Below are 19,574 nucleotides of genomic sequence, written 5' to 3' on the forward strand. Positions count from 1 at the left end.
CCTGAGCCAAAGGCAAATACTCAACCGATGAGCCACGCAGGTGTCCTGGGAATCAGATTTTAAATTTGATAGACTTTATTATCTTAAAAGAATATGAATTGTTTGTATTTATTCTCATCTTTCAACCTTGTACTAACTTCCTTAATTTTATCATGCTTTCCTAAGAAACAGTTATAGAATGCAATAAAAAATGTGAGCAGTGGGAAGAGGCACTATGAGTATAATTCAAGTGAGCCTGCTTCAGAACTGTTTGACTAGGTGGCTTTGGGTTATTATTTTAAAATTAAAGAATTTTTTCAGTGTCAAAGCTTTCCACTGTTTATACAAGTTGTTTTTTTCTTTAAGTCATCACAAATTATATCTTAGTTAAATCTCTAATAATGTGTTTTGACTTGAAGGACACTTGGCTTTATCATCTGACTGTTGCAGCAGGAAGTAACAATGTTAATGTTGGATCAGAATTTGAACAACTCGTTTGCAAACTGCTCAATATTGAAGGAGAACCTTGTAAGTTCACAACATATGAGGTTTTATGATTTATGAGATGGACCCAGGCCCCTTAGCCTAATGGAATTTTCACTTCGTGAGTGCCTGTTTCCCTGTAATTTACCTATCATTTCGTTGGCTTTGTTTGTTGTGGGCCAAGTTTCTCACAGTAGTTCTTAGGCTCCACAGACACCATCATTCCCTGATATGCTATGTCCTGTAACCTTTCTGTCTTTGCTCACATTACTCCTTCTGTCTGAAACTTCCTCCTTCCTTCACATTTCTCACTAACCTGCTAAAATCCTACTTAAATTAGGAACTCCTGCTGCCAGCAGGCCTACTCCACATCAGGATCTGGCTCATAAAAGGCACTTAAAAATGTTGAAAGTATGCACTCTACATTTAACTCCTTTATAGCATTTGTTGCTTCGCATTGAAATTATTATTTTTTTTATTGCTCAGGTGTCCCCACTGAGAGTATAGATTCTATGCTATGCTTTACATAATACAGAGATCCTATTTGCAGTATCTAGCATAGGAATTTAATAAATGTTGATTTTAGGAAAGACTTCAAGTTTATCTTTCAGTCTCCTTCTTTGGCTTCTCTTCTCTCTCACCTCCTTCTTCTCAGAGGCATCTTCTACCTGGGTCACCAGTCTTTAGCACATTTCAGCAATGTGATAGTGCCATGGTAGACTTGCCTCAGCCTAGAATATGGGGACCAAACTCTCCTAGATTTAGTTTATCCAAAACAGAAACATGAAGATCGCAAATAAGATAATGTTGTTGAAGGTTTTTCGTGACCTGTATGACTTAAGGTTGTGAGTCAGGACTGAATGACTTATTTCTAGAGGGCTAATTAATGGGAGGGCAAAATAAGTGATTCTTCTGTTTTCTGTTCACATTTTATTATGTATTTAGCTTCTCAGATATGGAGACACCCTACCTTGTGTCACAGCAAAGAAGGAATCATTTCCCCACTGACAACACTACCTTCTGAAGCTCTACAGACAGAAGCTATTAAATTATTTAAGGTAAAACTTTATATGGGTTTATATGTTGTTCAAAATTTTGTTGGAAAAAATAAAAGTAAATAATTTAGGTTATAAAGTTTCACTCTCTCCCCAAAAATTCTAAATGTGAACATCATCATTGTTTTTGTTATTAAGAAAACCTACTAAAATAAAATTAGGTGAATTTAATGTGCTTTCTGAGTGGAGATTTGGGATTTACTTAAATAAACTCTGAGTGGTTTGGGGAGTATAAAACATTTAATATCAGAAGAATCATTTTCCTTTCAGCATCTCAAAAGGAGGGATTTCTCATATCACACCTACCTTAGTGTTGGAGGAGAGGTGTCAACATCCTCCTTCTTGTCTAGTGCTGTTCTCCAATCCATATTACTCAACAGCTATTATAAATCCCTAATCACTTGGAACTTACCATTCCATTATATCACTCTTTATCCCCTCATCTCTGTCATCAGTCATTTTCTGGTAACTCTTCAAATTTCGTTAAGGATTTTGGCTCCCAATTCACACTCTTTCTTTCAACCTCAACTTTTGCCATTATGTTGAATGATTTTATTATCACTTCACTCACCAGTGCCATGGTCTTAAGATTCCTGACCTTCTTAATGCCAGTAAGCTTCACCTGTAGTCAACTTCACCTTCCCATTCTCCATGTCCACATCCTGACCCCACCATTCCTTATACCACCTCTAAAAACTTATGTTCTAATATCTCATTCTATAACCATAATCTCTTAGCCTTCGAGTTTCCTTATTTTCTTATTCTTCCATTTTTCATCCTAAAACCCTTGTTTTGAGCCATTTATTTTCTTTGGGATCAAGAGAAAGCATGGTAATTGTCTCTTGGCTTTTCTTCCTTCTTTATCCAGTCTAGATGGCTTTCATTAATACTCAGTTCCTTGGGACCCATAATTCTGTGCATTCTTCAGCCAAACCCCAACATAGAGCAATACTGCTGTCTTGTCCATTTCCATATTGATCAGATGCACACAGCTAGAGAACATCAAGCAAACATGTATGGACTAGAGCCAATATAAATCCATGGTCTTCATTACTCAGGGCTGACTCCTCTTCTTTTGCTTGTCTTTGGTCTCACACACCCCAAACTCCCTATTCAATAATTTTCTCTACAACCAGTTTACCTTCTATTTCATTGAAAAAAGAGAGCATCAGACATGAATACCTCAAATCTCTCTTCCTGACATACATTCTTTAATTTATTTTCTTTTTCTTCCTTTCTTCCTGTCTCAGAATCTTATGTACCTTCTGTGGATTCAGGTCTTGACTCCATATCAGACCAATTTGCCCTAGTTTCTGAGTTTCAATTTTTGTCTTTCCTTTGGCTTCTTCTTACCTACATTCCTCCCATCTTAAAAAAATCATCTGTTTATTAGATAATGTAAATCGTTATTAATTTGGGGGTATGATATGGTGGCTATGGAAAAAACCTGTAGCACTTGGAGATCCATACTGAAGTATTTATTGACAAAATAACATGATGTACGTTAAAATATTCCAGAAAAAAAGTGGAAGAGAGTTTAAATTAAACAAGTTGGCAATATGCTAATGATTGTTGACACTGGGTAATGGGTATATGTGTAATGTTACACATTACACTGTGTAACAGTGTCATTACACTGTTCTCTTAATTTTTCCTTGTTTTAAAAATTGCTGTAATAAACATTTTAAAAAATCCTCCTGTAGAATACACAAATACCCCAACCAAGAAAGATTCCATACAGAAATGTTGGAAAATCTGGATGAAGGAATGAACGTTATGACAAAGTATAAATGGCCCAAATTGAATGGAAAATGAAATTTAAATAGGGGAATTGGTCTATCTCTGTAAGAATAAATCATTTCAATCCTGTGTCCCAAAGCATAGAAAAGGAATGAAATTTTCCCAATTCTGTTTTTTTCTTTTACTTTTTATTTTGGGAAGTTTCAAACCCATGTAACAGTAGAGAAAATATGAGGTCAAAGCGCTTGTGACCCACTCTACAGGTGTCAGCACATGGCTGGTTTTATTTTTTTTATTTTTTATTTTTTTTCCTGTTGTTGCTTTTTCTTTTTTTTTTAATAATAAATTTATTTTTTATTGGTGTTCAATTTACCAACATACAGAATAACACCCAGTGCTCATCCCGTCAAGTGCCCCCCTCAGTGCCCATCACCCATTGACCCCCACCCTCCGCCCTCCTCCCCTTCCATCACCCCTAGTTCGTTTCCCAGAGTTAGGAGTCTTTATGTTCTGTCTCCCTTTCTGATATTTCCCACACATTTCTTCTCCCTTCCCTTATATTCCCTTTCACTATAATTTATATTCCCCAAATGAATGAGAACATACAATGTTTGTCCTTCTCCGATTGACTTACTTCACTCAGCATAATACCTTCCAGTTCCATCCACGTTGAAGCAAATGGTGGGTATTTGTCGTGTCTAATGGCTGAGTAATATTCCATTGTATACATAAACCACATCTTCTTTATCCATTCATCTTTCGATGGACACCGAGGCTCCTTCCACAGTTTGGCTATTGTGGACATTGCTGCTATAAACATCGGGGTGCAGGTGTCCTGGCATTTCATTGCATCTGAATCTTTGGGGTAAATCCCCAACAGTGCAATTGCTGGGTTGTAGGGCAGGTCTATTTTTAACTCTTTGAGGAACCTCCACACAGTTTTCCAGAGTGGCTGCACCAGTTCACATTCCCACCACCAGTGTAAGAGGGTTCCCTTTTCTCCGCATCCTCTCCAACATTTGTGGTTTCCTGCCTTGTTAATTTTCCCCATTCTCACTGGTGTGAGGTGGTATCTCATTGTGGTTTTGATTTGTATTTCCCTGATGGCAAGTGATGCAGAGCATTTTCTCATGTGCATGTTGGCCATGTCTGTGTCTTCCTCTGTGAGATTTCTCTTCATGTCTTTTGACATGGCTGGTTTTATCTTCATCTCCCCACTCCCACTGCTCCCCAACACTGGATTACTCTGAAGCACTTCTCAGTCATCATATCACCTGATTCTTTTCATGAACTGTTACTTTGATACCAAAGCCCAGAATAGATTGTACAAAACAGAGCATTTCATGCAAAAACTAATACAATCTTAGTAACAGAAACCAGCATCACTTTAAAAGAATATGAAGTCATGACTAAAAGAGACTTACTCCAAGAAATCAAGGACGGCTAAATATTAAGGTGTCTATTACTTTTATATGTATCAGGTAGACAGTCATCTCCATAGATTGAAAAGGTGTTTGACAAATTCAACATTCATAAAATAATGATAGATACTTCCTTAACACGATGAAATTTAATGGTAGAAATCTTTTTTTCATTGAGCATTTCATGTAATGCTTGGGTGCAGTGCTTTACATTAGAGAGTATATTTATTTGATTATATTCTGTTCTCAGAAGAGGTAAAGACTATCTTTTTTTTTTTTTTAATTTCATTTATTTATTCATGAGAGAGAGAGAGAGAGAGGCAGAGACACAGAGGGGGAAGCAGGCCCCATGCAGGGAGCCTGATGTGGGACTTGATCCCGGGTCTCCAGGATCACACCCTGGGCTGAAGGCGGCGCTAAACCACTGAGCCACCAAGGCTGCCCAAGACTATCTTTTATATATAACAACACGGTAGTTAAAGCCAACCATTGGTGTTTATGAACACTTCCCTTTAATCTTTCTTATATAGATTATATTTAATCAGATTTTGAATGCATTCATTAATGAAACATTTACTGTATCACTATGTGCTGTGTAGAGAACACAAGGATAAATAAGACAGAGGCACTGCTCATATGAATTTTTTTTTAAGATTTTATTTATTTATTTATTTATTTATTTATTTATTTATTTATTTATTTTTAAAGATTTTATTTATTTATCCATGACAGACACAGAGAGAGAGAGAGAGAGAGAGAGAGAGAGAGAGAGAGGGAGAGAGGGGCAGAAACACAGACAGAGGGAAAACTGGCTCCATGCCGGGAGCCCCACGTGGAACTTGATCCCAGGTCTCCAGGATCACGCCCCAGGCCAAAGGCAGTGCTAAACCACTGAGCCACCCAGGGATTCCCTCTCATATGAAGTTTATAGTCTGGTGGATGATAGATTCACATTCTGTATACTTTTTAAATGAATGCATATTCCACTCTTGGTGGAGTGTTCTATAAATGCCCACTAGGTCATGTTGGTTGACTATTTGTTCAAGTTTTCTAAATCCTTAATGATTTTCTGTCTCCTTGTTCTCTCAATTATTATGAGAAGAATATTGAAATCTCCAACTATATTTGTGCGTTTGTCTATTTCTCCTTGCAATCCTATCAGGTTTTGCTCCACACATTTGGAAGCTGTGTTATTAAGCACATAAATAGTCAGGATTGTTATGTCCTGTAGCAGAACTGACCCCACTGTCATCATAATGACCCTCTCTGTCTCTTGCAGAATTGCTTGCTCTGAAATCTACTTTGTCTGATTTTAATGTTGCCATTCTAGATTTCTCTGGGTAGTGTTATCATAATATATCCTGTTCCATCCTTTTAAAAAAAAACTGTTGCTATGAAGAGAATCAATATAATCCATGCAGAATAAATCTAATCATTTCTCCCCTTGAATATCTCTTTTCTGTTTTAATTCAGACATGCCAGCTTTTTATAAATGCAGCAGTGGACTCCCCTGCGATTGATTACCATATATCTCTAGCCCAGAGTGCTCTGCAAATCTGTCTGACACATCCTGAGCTACAAAATGAAATTTGCTGTCAGCTCATTAAACAGACAAGACGGAGACAGCCACAGAATCAACCAGGACCGCTGCAGGTGTATATTGACACATATACATGCAATTTAAAGTGATGTTGTTTTCCTCACTGTAAGCATGGTACATATTCAATATAGACATTTGAAAAATGCAAAAAGTATGAAAAGGAAAAAATAGCTATTAATATTTTGATATATATTCTTTCCATTTATTTATATATTTATACATTTCCATATAAATATGCATGTGTGTGTATTTATGCACACTCACTGTTTCCACATCACTTGAGCTGCAGTGTGCATACTACTTTTTTAAAAACTGTAGAACATAACATTTCCCCTGTATCCTTCAACATTCTTCAAAAACATGAATGGTGCATTAATATCAATCACTACATATTTAGGTCCTTCCACTCATTTTTCTTTTCTTTTTTTTTTTTTTTTTTCTTTAAAGAGTTTATTTATTCAGGAGAGCCACAGAGAGAGAGGCAGAGTCATAAACACAGGGGGAAGCAGGCTCCCCAGAGTGAGCCTGATACAGGACTCAATCCCAGGACCCCAGGAACACAACCTGAGCCGAAGGCAGATGCTCAACCACTGAGCCACCCAGGCATCCCCCAATCATTTTTCTTATACTAGATACCACTACAGTAGACATCTTTGAACTTAAACCCTGTGCACAAGCCCAGTGAATTTCTTTGAATCCATTTGTAGAATTTCTGTATATTTTCAACAATGTTCAGTGTAATTCTTTTAAACTCCTTCCAGATAAAGAGTGATAGTGATTTAGGATGCATTTCTTTATTAGTGTAGCTGAGTATATTTTCAGGTGGCTTTTGGTCACTGATGTTTACCCTTCAATGAATGCCTATTTTCATCTTTGCTTATACCTCTCTATTAACTGCAGGATGAAACCAGAAAGTTCTTACCCTAGCAAATAGTACTCTCAGGGGTCCAGGTTCCTGGTACTTGAAGCTTATACAGTTTAAGCTTATACTATTACTAACATGTTATTTTATTTTTTGTTAAAGTATATTAATTTCATACATTTTAAAAGAACATAGGAAAAAATAAATAAATAAATAAAAAAAATAAAAGAACATAGGATGATGTAAACACAGTCAACAGGGCCTTTCCCAGGTCTTGGAGAGCCCATGCACAAGTGATGTTGGAAGCTTAAGCTTAACCTGCATTGAAGACCCTTCATAATCTAGCTTTAGGGGCCTCTTCTTTCTCCACTTAATTTTATGCATCCTGCATCCAGCATACACTGAAAGAATAAACATATCCCATTCTTCAAACACACCATGCTGTTACATTGTCCTTCACCTTGCATCTGCTATTCTTCCTATTACCTGGATCCCCTGTCTCTCTTCTCACCTGTCGACTTTACAGTTGGCCCAAACAACACTCTCCTGTGAGTTGTTCCCTGACTCCCACAGCAGTTAGTTATTCCCTCCATTTGGTTATACTTTAAAAAAAAGATTATAACATGATATTTGCCATGTTATATTGTAAATTATTGTTAAAATATATAAGGTCTTCTCCTAGGCCATAAATAACTCAAGAAGAGACAGTACATTTTTCTCTTCCTTTTTCATATAACATTTATAAAATGATTGAAGTTATACTTGCTTAATAGAAAATAAATAAAATAGAAAAGAAGATACAGAATGGAGCAAAGGAAAAACAAAAATTACATATAATCCCATTACATAGAGATAACCTCTGCTAATATTTTTATACTTGCCCCCTATTTTAGATATGTATATATGTGTACGTATGTGTGGGTAGATTGGTTTTGGCTTGGGGTATATGATTTTTTACTGTTTTTCAGTCTGCCTTTCCTCAAAGCCATTACTTCTATTTCAGAGAATGAGTAAATACATAAATGGACAAAAAGGGGAACAATGCCCCTCATATTTGAGAGGAATGTCAAAAAGGACTACCATAGCTACATGACCTTTGGCACCTCAGTGTAGACAATTGGGTATATAACTAGATGGATGATGGAATGTGGAATGTTTTCCAATTTATGTATTATAAATACTTTAAGCAGATAATGTTTCTGGGAGAGAAGCAAAAACATCGGGGGTGGGGGGGGCGGGAGACAATAAAGGCCATCATCATCCCTTTCTTCAACCTGTCAGTCACACTGGTTCTTACTTGGACCTTCTGACTGTCAGGTGGTATCTAACCTGTGGTGCTTCTCTTTGCCCAGGGCTGGCAGCTCTTGGCTCTCTGTGTTGGGCTCTTCCTTCCCCACCATCCTTTCCTGTGGCTCCTCAGGCTCCACCTAAAGAGGAATGCAGATTCCAGGTGTGCAGAACACTAGCCAGCTGAACCGTTTATGTGGCTCTGAAAGTCGACAATAAGTCATAAGTATTTAGTAACCTGCCAGGTATATTTGCAGAAGAATGCGTGGAACAAATGTTGGTACGGGAAGCCTTTGGTTGTCCTTTATGTGAGGCTTGGAAAATATTTCCTTTGTTTGTGTTAAAACTCTTACAGAAGACTGCAATAAGAGCTTGAAAAACTGACAAAGAATATTTTTAAGTGAGAAGTCTTTGTACACTTCAGGGATGAGTGACTTAGCAATAGTGGGTGCTCATTTTTCTCTACATTGCTATTTTTCTCTACGTTGAGTTCTTTTATAGTGAAACTTCCCTGATGGTCTTCCCTCCTTTTATACTTGTGTGTATTTGAATTACTTCAGAATTTTTACCCCCTTTAAAAAAACATTGAAAATCTACCTGTCAGTATGGTTTTCTTACAGTGGGACCCAGGGCACCCAGCCAAGGGTTATCAGGATCATTCTGTGCAACAGGTTCATGTTACATGACTTAAATATACTCTGGCTCTAAAACAAAGGAAACAAACACAATGAAACAGAAAACAACTTGGAAATTGTAGGAAAATATCCCCCTGTTTGTACTATATTTTGGGAACTCTGTGACCAAAGTCATGTGATTTTACTTATTTATTTATTTATTTTTATTTTAAAGTAGTCTCTGTCCCCAGTGTGGGGCTTGAACTCATGATCCTGAGATCAAGAGTCCTATGCGGTCCTAATGGAGCCAGCCAGGAACCCCAATGTCATGTGATTTTAGTTGTAGTCACTGAAGAGCCCCTAGACAAAGGTTGGATGGCATTTTAAGATTTATTTATTTGAGAGAGAGAGACAGAGAGAGAGAGAGGAAAGGCAGTAGGAGAGGGAGAGAGAGTCATAAGCAGACTCTGTGCTGAGTGTAGAGTCCAATGTGGGGCTCAATCTCACGACCCTGAGATCACAACCTGAGCCAAAACCAAGAGTTGGATGCTTAGCTGACTGCACCACCCAGGCGCCCCAAAGGGTGGCATTTTAAAGATTTTATTTTTAAGTAATCTCTACACTCAACATGGGGCTCAAACCCACACCCCTGAGATCAAGCTCTACCAACTGAGCCAGCCAGGTGCCCCTAAAGGGTAACATTTTAAAGTTAGCCTAGAAGGCACTTTATAATATAAACATATTTGGAGGTTTTATCAGTCTTCTTTTATAAAAATTATGTATAACAAATGAAGGCAAATAAGATCTCTCTCTAGCTTTTTCATTTATTTACTCCAGCAGTTTTGTTTAATGCTCAAGATTTTTTAAGAAGTGCATGTTTCATAGGATAAAGAAGGAAAATACATGTACTTTTTTGTTTGAAGATAGGTTAGCAAGTCAAGCACCAGCCTCCATGTTCCTCCAAAGAGAACTGTGCTAGATCATGTGTTTCCTGAGTTAGCCTATCCTATTTTTATACAATTATTTCCTTTGTATTTGTTAATAGAATTACTGTCTATTGACTATATAATGACTGGCAACTTTAAATTCATTTTGTGACTACAATAATACAATAAAGAGGAAGAAAGTTTGATTCAGTCAGCTGCAAAAGAAGCTAGAATTTGAGAAAAGTCATGGCAGTTTAATATTATCATTCAAATAGAAAAATTACTGTCAAAATTAGCATAATACATGATAATGTACACCAACCTAATGTATTAAGTTGTTTAAATTTATTCCTAGGCTTTATCTTAAGTTGTGTATTATAGGACAGAATTTGGAAAATATGCCATTTACTGCCAGCGATGTGTAGAAAGAACACAACAAAACGGAGATCGAGAAGCAAGACCCTCAAGAATGGAAATTCTTTCAACCCTTCTTCGAAACCCTTACCATCATTCTTTGCCTTTCAGTATCCCTGTGCACTTCATGAATGGGATATATCAGGTGGGTTACACTTTCTGCCCTGATGAAAGCATGCTTGCTTAACCTTCAATCCTTTGTGTAGCCTCTGTGGAATAGGGAAAGGAGACTGCCTGCCTACCTTTGTCAGCAGCTGGCAGTGATCATAAATGTACAAATATATCTTCTATCAGAACAGCTGCATTTTGAAACAGTTTTGCTAAGGATTCACACTGAAATCTGAATTGAGCCAAATAGGGGAGGAGTTTTACTGCCCTTTTAGTTCTGATGGAGAAAATAAAAAATACTCTGGTTGAGGCCTTCTCAACCTGTGCGCTTGCTAAATGAGAAAATAAATACTGACAGTGGGTATGTACAGGTTTAAGTTTTTCAATCTCCAAATCTCAGAGATTATCTGGGAAAACTCCTCCAGGCCCTTGTAGCTCTCAGATCTAGTTGTTCACTTATTAACTGAAGCAAACATGTTCCAAAGCTGGCATCTAAGCTTTGCAGCCATAGCTTTTTATCACAGAGTTCAGATATGTAACCACGTATTAAAGAAACAAACATTATTTATTTTTATTTATTCATTTTTAATTGAAGTGCTATTGACACACAATATTACACTACTTTCAGGTGCACAGCATGGTGATCCTACATTTTTATACATTGCAAAATGATCACAAAGATAAATCTAGTTATCATTTGTCACCATACAAAGTGATTACAAGATTATTGACTGCATCCCCTATGCTCTGTTTTACATCCCTATGACTGTTTAAGTGCATTTCTGGTTTACTTTCTTCTATTAGCTTAAAGTTTGAATATTGTACTGTAGATCTTGGTTTGCTTTTAATAGGTAGGCATGATATCTCTGCAAGATGTTTATGGCTGTCAAATGATCTTTGTATTTTGAATTCATGTCTGTTGGCTGAAGCCAAGATTTCTGAATTCTTACAGCAACCTAGCAATTAAGATGACACTAATTTTCTCTGGTGGAGCTTTGGTATGGGGGGAGGTAAAGCACCTAGATAAATATATGTTATCATTAATCATGCATCAAATATGCCCTGTCTCTGCCCTGAAATCGTTCTTGAAATTTAAGTTTGAAATGTACATGTTTTTTTATTAAAAGAACAACTTCGTTATTTCTGCTTAGGTAGTTGGATTTGATGCATCTACCACAGTGGAAGAATTTTTGAACACTCTGAACCAGGATACAGGAATGAGGAAGCCAACACAGTCCGGCTTTGCATTATTCACCGACGATCCTTCTGGCAAAGATTTAGAGCATTGTCTTCAAGGAAACATTAAGGTGAAGCCAACTCCTTTTAAGAAGGCAGACCCAACAAACAGTAAAGCAGCTACTTTTTGCGATTTGCAAAAAACTCAGTTCAAGAGGTTTCACAAATTTTAAGTAATCTAGTCTGCACAACAAAAAAAAATTGTTGAGGTCATAGAATTCTCAAACACAATCTACACACATACCATGCTCCATGTTGCGACAGGAGAAAGATTGATAATAGCATTAATACCCTAACTACTAGGCTAAAAGAGAAGAGGTATAGAAACTCTAGTAAAATAGCTTTTTATTATATTCACTCACTAGGCAGTATTTATTTACCCATTATAGGAGCTGGGCTGGCCCTTGTAGGGAATGCAGAGAAAGACCACAACTAGTCCCTGTCCACAGTCAATTTGTAATCTGCCTGGGGAAGAACAGTCGTATACACTGATAAATTTAAGCCAGAATTGTGTTAAATGATTTAATCATCCTACGAGTGTTCCACAGATGGAGAGATTAAGTTCAGTTGGAAAACGGACTTCCAAGGGCGTGTAGGAAAATGGACCTGTGGAAATAAAGAGGGAATTGTAAACATAAGGAAAATCATGAGCAAAGGTGGAAATTTGGAAGATTTTTTAAAGATCTTTTCTAGGTCATAGTAAATGACTTTAATAAAGTTAGCATCTAGCAATGATAACCATTAGGACTATAAGAATATAGAACCATAGGAACCTTAACAGGAAAGGCCCTCTTATTTTGCAGATGAGGAGGCTGTAGCCTAAGAGCAGAAAACGACTTCCACCAAATCACACAACTAAAACTAGATCAGGACCATTTTCTTACTTGTTGTGGCCCTTGACTGCTCTTGGGAATCAGCACCTTGTTGTGGGGTGAAGGTATTTCTGTGATTTGAAGCTAACAGACTTGGGGCAGAATAGAAGAAATAGGATCTTAGTAATAGATCCCACAAGTTTAGAGGACATGAAATGTCAGTACTTTCTTCGAACTACCAAAGTCTTACAGCTCGGCCTGTTAGCACTCAAAGGGGTTCTACAGAACCCTGTTGAAACTCATACATAGTTCATTAGGAATGTTGGTTAGTAGGTGCTACCCACCTCCCTGCCTGCTCCCCATCCCCCACCCCTAGCCACCTGCATATGTGGCTGCATCTTGAGAAATCTAAATAAAGGAATGTCTTTTTCTCCTTAGCTCCAGGTATATCCTATTCAGTTCAGCACATTCAAATGTAAATTTTTGAGACACATTCCTAGAGCACTGTTGTTAATAATTAATCAAGAAGATAAGCTAGGCTTTTTGGTTGACTTGAGCTGAGTAAACGTTAGGGGCTTTACTGAATAACTGCTTCCCACATATTTTTGAAAACTTTTATTTATAATTCTCTGGATGACCTGTTAAAAAAACAAGCAAACGTTTATTTGATTCCTGAGGGATTTTTATTCTTTCCCAATCAAAGCATCTTAAGATTATATTTCAAGTTTCTTTGAGATAACTTTGGTTATTCCAGTCTTTATAAACTCAGAAGGTGGAAAAGTTGCTTCTTCAGTGATTAAATTATGAAAAAATTCCTGGAATCTTCTTATTTCCAGTCTCATGCAGTCTTTCATTAAGATTCCTTTTTTGAGTAAAAAATTCATGGCCACAGCCCAAAGTTAATGGATATCTGAGGGGATAAGTAAACCAAAGAGCAATTTATAACTAAATGGAAAACCAGGAGTGCACAGAAGCTTAAAACAAAAGGCTTCAGTCCATTTGGTTTGATGATGTTAATTTCATGGAACGTTTCAGTTTGCAGACATGCTTGTCTTCAAAAAATGCTGATTTGAGAACTGCTATAAATCTCCATTTCTTACTTGCCTCCTAGATATGTGACATCATTTCTAAGTGGGAGCAGGCCTCCAAAGAACAGCAACCTGGGAAATGGGAAGGTACGAGAACTGTTCGTCTAACTTACAAAAACAGGTGTGTAATGCCGTATCTAAATGCCAAAGTGTGTACCATTATGCTCATATCATGTGCCAACAGTTTCCTAGTGAAAGCTATGCTGATTGCAATATTTATTTGTTCGTTTTTCTGTAAGAGGAAACTACTTCACTAAGAAGAAACTGTCACATAAAATTTTGTTTCTAGCTCTAGTCATGAATGGCTATATTTTATAAAGATATGCATTTGGATAAAGATCAGGAAAAAACTGTAAGAAAGAATAGCTGCTCTCTTAAGGTGGTCACTACAAGCATGAATTTTTTTCACTTTCAAAAATTTCTTTAGCATTACATTTTTTATAAAGACTAAATAAATACTTAAATATCCTACTGAAAGATATATAGTAAGAAGAAATATTTCTGGGGGCGCCTGGCTGGCTCAGTCTGAAGAGCATGTAACTCTTGATCTCAGAGTTGGAGTTTGAGCCCCATCCTAGGCACAAGAGATTGCTTAAATAAACAAAACTGAAAAGGAAAAAAGAAAAGAAATTGTTCTGTTTACTCATGTCTTTTAGAAGTTACATACTCATTTATTCTCCTTTCATATTCTCTTTTTTTCTCTCTCTAATTATTGAGCTTCAGCTATGAGCTAGCTAGGTACTCTGGATAAAATGGTAATAAAAGCAAACAAAAAGACAGTCCCTGATCTTTTGAATTTATAGGCTAGTGATGAAGACTATTGTTAATCATAAAATAGTTCTAATGAATACATAATTACACATTAAGTTCTCTAAAAGAGAGGAGTTTGGTTCTGTAAGAGCATATAGGCAGCAGCCTGACCTAGACTGGAGGGAGGCATCGAGAAGCTTCTTTGAGGGAGTGAGGCTTATGCCTGGGTGAGAAGGGGCCAGAAGCGGGCTGGAAGTGGCACCATGGAAATGGGTAGAAAAGGATGTTCCAAAGCTTGTAGAGAGAAGCTGCTCAGAGGGTTTCAGGAATTGGGAAAAAGCCAGTGGGCCTGGAGCACATATCTTCCCAACAGATACATTTTTAATATACTTTGGCATATGATCAGAAACCAGATTTTCTTTGTTTCTTTCTTTTTTTTTTTTTCCTGAATACCTTCTTTTCTTCCATGTATTAGCAGAAGGTAGTACTTAGTAAACAGTGTTCACTGACCAGGTGACACTAATTGTACAAAAAAAATAGAGTATTTTGCTGATTTTATGTGGCTCTTTTACTACATAAAATAAGGAATCTAAAATATCAGACTAGAGAATTACTGGTAGAATTACTGATTTAATAGTTACTTCCTTCAGAAGCCAACTTTTGTTTTTTTGTTTTGTTTTTTAAAGATTTTGTTTATTCATGAGAGACACAGAGAGAGAGAGAGAGGCAGAGACACAGGCAGAGGGAGAAGCAGGCTCCACTCAGGGAGCCTAATGTGGGACTCGATCCTGGGTCTCCAGGATCAGGCCCTAGGCTGACGGCAGCGCTAAACCGCTGAGCCACCCGGGCTGCTCCAGAGGCCAACTTTTGGAAGACGTTCACAGGCCTAAAATTGGAGTGTAAGAAGTAACATAAAGAATATGATTGCCTTTGATCCAGTTAGGGATTTCTTTTTCTAACGATCTGTCCCAGAGAAATACCCACAAATGTGAATTCTCATTCCAGTACATCCCAGATCTTCACATGTTTAGTAATAGGGGAACAGTTAAATAAATATGGTGCATTCATATTGTGGACTCCTCTTATACAGACAGCTGCTAAAGGCCACCCACTATTTGAAAGGATTCCTTTGATCTGAATAAATTATAATTGTGAGCCATTGGAGCTTCTCTATTCAGGGTCTCATGAACTATGGTGATTTGCAAGAATTCTGAGTAATGATTGTTAAGCTTTGGTGTCTAAGGTTTTAAAATTGCTTCCTGGAGACACGCAGGATTTCTTAGATCCTGGAAATCTAATAGAATCTACTCCTGGAGGAACCTATTTACACTGATGGCAGCCTTTATCTGTGGTCCTTTGGTGACTGGCAAGAATAGCAGGCTGGACCTTTCAGATGATTTGGTGTTAGTTCTGTGATTGCTGGAGCAGTGGTTCCCAAAGTGGGCCCTGGACCTGCAGCTTCAGGATCCCATGGAAACACGTTAGAAATGCAAATTAGGGGCACAGGGTGGCTCAGTCTTGGTTTTGGCTCAAGTCATGATCTCAGGGTCATGGGATTGAGCCCTGCTAGGGCTCTGTGCTTAGCGTGGAGCCTGCTTGTCCCTCTCCCTCTGCTCTTCCTCTGCTTTCCCTCCCTCTCTATCTCTAAAATCAATCAATCAATCAACCAATCTTTAAAAAAAAATGCAAGTTATTAGGCCCCACTTCAGACCTACTGAGTCAAACAGAATCTCTGGACATAAGGAGTCTGTATTTTAACAGTTCTCCAGATGGTTCTTATGTGTGCTGACTTTGAGAAGCACTGATCTGGAGATCCCCATTGCTGCTCTGTCTCTTAATCTTACTTTTGGTAGAAGAAAGCCAGCTCTTGGACCTGACCTGCTATATATCTTTATGGAGAGAGGTTCAGGAATTCTGGCTTGGTTTTGTTGGAACTAAATGGAATTATTTCCATGTCTAAGACGATCCCTAATAGTGCATACCTTATGAATGCTTTTATACATGCTAATTCTATCTGTGATGGCTACGGTTGGAACCCAGATTAAATTTGGGTGAAACGGAGAAAGGTAGTCTGAACCACAGATAAGAAGAATACTCCAAGTCTAGCAAAAGCCACTAGAAAGGACAAAGAGGGTTTTGAGTAACACATAATAAAAATGGCCTTGTCAGAAAAGGAAAAAAAAGCCTCACAGCAGTATCTTTGACATCAGAAAAAAAAAAAAAAAAACCTCAACCAAAAGGTTTAATTTTTTACAGAAGTCTGAAATGTCTGGATAGCCACAGCTATGAGAAAGTACTGCGTTTCTAAATACAGTTGAGCTTCGCACATGTATATAAATAGCTTAGACAATGAGCCCTAATTTCCAGTGACACAGGAGAGGAACTGGCTGTGACCTATCATGCGTCCAAGGATTTGATTTTTTATCTGTCAGGCAACACCATAGTAAGTGAAACTGGATGCCAGCTTTCTATCCTGGAATTTGTACTTATGTTTAATAAGTTAATGGAATTTCAATTATGTAGATTTAGAGGTTAAAGGTCTAATTAATAGCATTTGAACTTGTTCTCATAGGCAACCATTTGGAAACTAATGTTTAAGTTCTGTTTATGTGTAAGCTGCTTATTCAATTTGGTTTCTTATGTTTGAAACTGCAAAAGTCAAGACACGTTTTTAACAAAACAAAACTGGCAAGGGTCTTTCCCTGAAGAAGACTACTCTTCCTATCTCCCCACCACCACCACCAAGCATGAAATAAGAGATTATTTTCAGTAGTCCTTTGTAATCACTGTTTCTCTGGAGCATAGGCAAACATTGCCATCTCTGCCACCTTTAGCACCTCTATCTGTTGGCTCCTAAGCCAAGAAGCATCTTGACAGGTCATCTAGTTTATCCCATTTCTTCCAGCTGTGTTCACAGTAAAAAAGTTTCCAGAATGGACTTTTGGGGGACAGAAACAGGGTAGGTCTTTGGAGCTGCCCTTGGAGCCAGAGCTGTTATGTTCTCTTTTCTGTCACTTCTGTCACTTCTGTCACTATTACAAACAATAAAGGCTGTTGGTACTGTTAAAAAAAAAAATCCAGGATAAAGAGACTTGTGATTCTATAGACTTCTAGAGGAGGATCCTAATACTACTAATAGTAATAATAATAGCCAACATTTATTGACCACTTACCACACACCAGGCCCTGTGCTGAGCTCCTCCTATGCATCTTCTTTTTTTTTTTTTTCTATGCATCTTCTGATATAATCCTAACAGCACCCTAGTGAGACAGGTGTTATTAATATCCTCATCTTACAGATGAGGATACTGCATCTTTAGAATGTTAAATCACTTACCCAAGGCTGCAGAAGGGGACTTTTCGGTCTTTTTGAGCAAATAATCCCTGTAGTTAGCAATTCTGACTACCATTCATGCAGTTACCCATTCATGCAGTAAACATCTGTTCAGTGTGTACCAATGCCAGGCCTTGTCAGAGCCCGGGGGATTTAGCGGTGAATAGAACTCCCCTACCCTTTAGAATCTTACAGTTTACAGGGAGAGACAGACGTGAAATCTTCACAGTGTAATTAATCCTGTAAGTACAGTAGAGCACAGTAGTGAAGAACAGAGGCTCTGAAGAGAAGCTGCCTGGGTCAGAATCCTGGCTGTCCCACTCACTGTGTGGCCTTGAGCAAATTACTTAGCATCTCTGTGCCTCAGATACCTTCTACATGAAATGGAAACGCAAACGGTATCTATTTCTAGTGTTTCTAAAGGACTAAGTATCGGCAAATGTAAATCCAAATTAAAGCCAGCCACACAGTAAATGCCCACCCATATTAGCTCTTAACACGAATATGACATGTGTATGTACAAAGCGTACTGGGAATATGGAAGAAGGCTTTGCGGAGTGGTGCCTTTTGAGCAGATGACTTGAGGTGGTACCTATAGGCAGCAGGCAAGGGGGGGTGGTCACGACTGCCGTTCAGTAGTGTCATCAGTAGACCACAGTGGACAGAGAAGTGAAGAGAAGGTAAATGGAGAGTCAAGGAAGTAAGTGGACAAGAGGAAGAGAAAGATAACAGTAGGAAATACATGCTCCTAGGAATGAAATACAAAGCCAGTAGGAGGCAAAGTGGCCCCCAGCAGTGCTGTACGTTCAGAAGCAGAACTGATCCTCATAGTGATGACAGAGGTGGACATTTGCAAATACCCCTGCTGTCTGCCCCTGGCCCTGCCTGGGGACAGAAGCCTACGTCCTGGGCAGCCCTGGTGGCTCAGCGGTTTAGCGCTGCCTTCAGCCCAGGGTGTGATCCTGGAGACCCGGGATTGAGCCCCACGTTGGGCTCCCTTCGTGGAGCCTGCTTCTCCCTCTGCCTCTCTCTCTCTCCGTCTCCTCTCTGTGTTTCTTATGAGTAAATAAATAATATCTTTAAAAAAAAAAAAAGCCTACTTCCTCTGCTGCAGATCTCTTTAGAACTGAGGAGTGCCTAGAAGCTCATCATATCTGAGACACTCATATCACATTCACCTGGCACCTTGTCTGTTCAAGACTGTGGATTTGAGTTTCTGACCCCTGTGATCATTTTTGTGACTCTTTGGTTCCTCTCCACATTCTCTCCAAGTCTGGTTGTTGGAGCCCAAACTGTTTCATTAGGGGCTTGAGTCAACGATTCTGCATGTTGTCTTCCTATATGCATCTCCAGGATGGTTTTTCTCTTTTTGCTTAGAGAGCTTCATTTCCCCTTCCCAGGTTCCATCTTTCCAGCACTCTAGAAGGAATAGAAAATGCACTCTAGCTCTTCTTGCCCGCAGTGATTTGCACACTTGGTTCAGTTCTTTTTTCTCCCCTCCTAACTATATTACCAACTATATTACCAATTCAAGCTTTTATTAAGAACCTTAGTTGAGAGCGTCTGAGTGGCTCAGTCGGTTAAGTGTCTGCCTTCAGCTCAGGTCATGATCTCAGGGTCCTGGGCTCCACCCCTGTGTTGAGCTCCCTGCTGAGCAGGGAGTCTGCTTCTCCCTTTCCCTCTACCCCTCCCCACTGCTCATTGACTCTCTCTCTCTCAAATAAATAAAATCTTTTAAAAAAATCTTAGTTAAATCTCAGTGGATTACAGTGACAAGTAAGACATAGTTCTTAACTTCAAGTGGAGAAATAAGCTATACCAATAAGAGTGGGCTTTCATCTTAAACTTTATTCTCGTTGTTTTAT

General features: G+C 38.3%; 1 protein-coding gene across 5 annotated transcripts in view; it reads left to right on the top strand.

Annotated features, from left to right (window-relative positions):
• Positions 1 to 19,574, top strand: part of PLEKHH2 (pleckstrin homology, MyTH4 and FERM domain containing H2) — a 112,735-nt gene that overhangs the window by 74,694 nt on the left and 18,467 nt on the right. For 3 of the 5 annotated variants that reach the window (XM_035696153.2, XM_025465272.3, XM_025465282.3), the window contains exons 18-24: positions 399 to 507; positions 1,408 to 1,520; positions 6,152 to 6,331; positions 8,493 to 8,590; positions 10,349 to 10,526; positions 11,641 to 11,796; positions 13,649 to 13,746. In XM_035696153.2, the coding sequence (XP_035552046.2) occupies positions 399 to 507; positions 1,408 to 1,520; positions 6,152 to 6,331; positions 8,493 to 8,590; positions 10,349 to 10,526; positions 11,641 to 11,796; positions 13,649 to 13,746 (932 nt within the window). The remainder of the gene's footprint in view (positions 1 to 398; positions 508 to 1,407; positions 1,521 to 6,151; positions 6,332 to 8,492; positions 8,591 to 10,348; positions 10,527 to 11,640; positions 11,797 to 13,648; positions 13,747 to 19,574) is intronic. The other 2 variants (XR_003143468.3, XR_003143469.3) reach the window with 1 other exon arrangement.

Source organism: Canis lupus, chromosome 10, assembly GCF_003254725.2.
Source record: "Canis lupus dingo isolate Sandy chromosome 10, ASM325472v2, whole genome shotgun sequence".
NCBI lineage: Eukaryota > Metazoa > Chordata > Mammalia > Carnivora > Canidae > Canis > Canis lupus.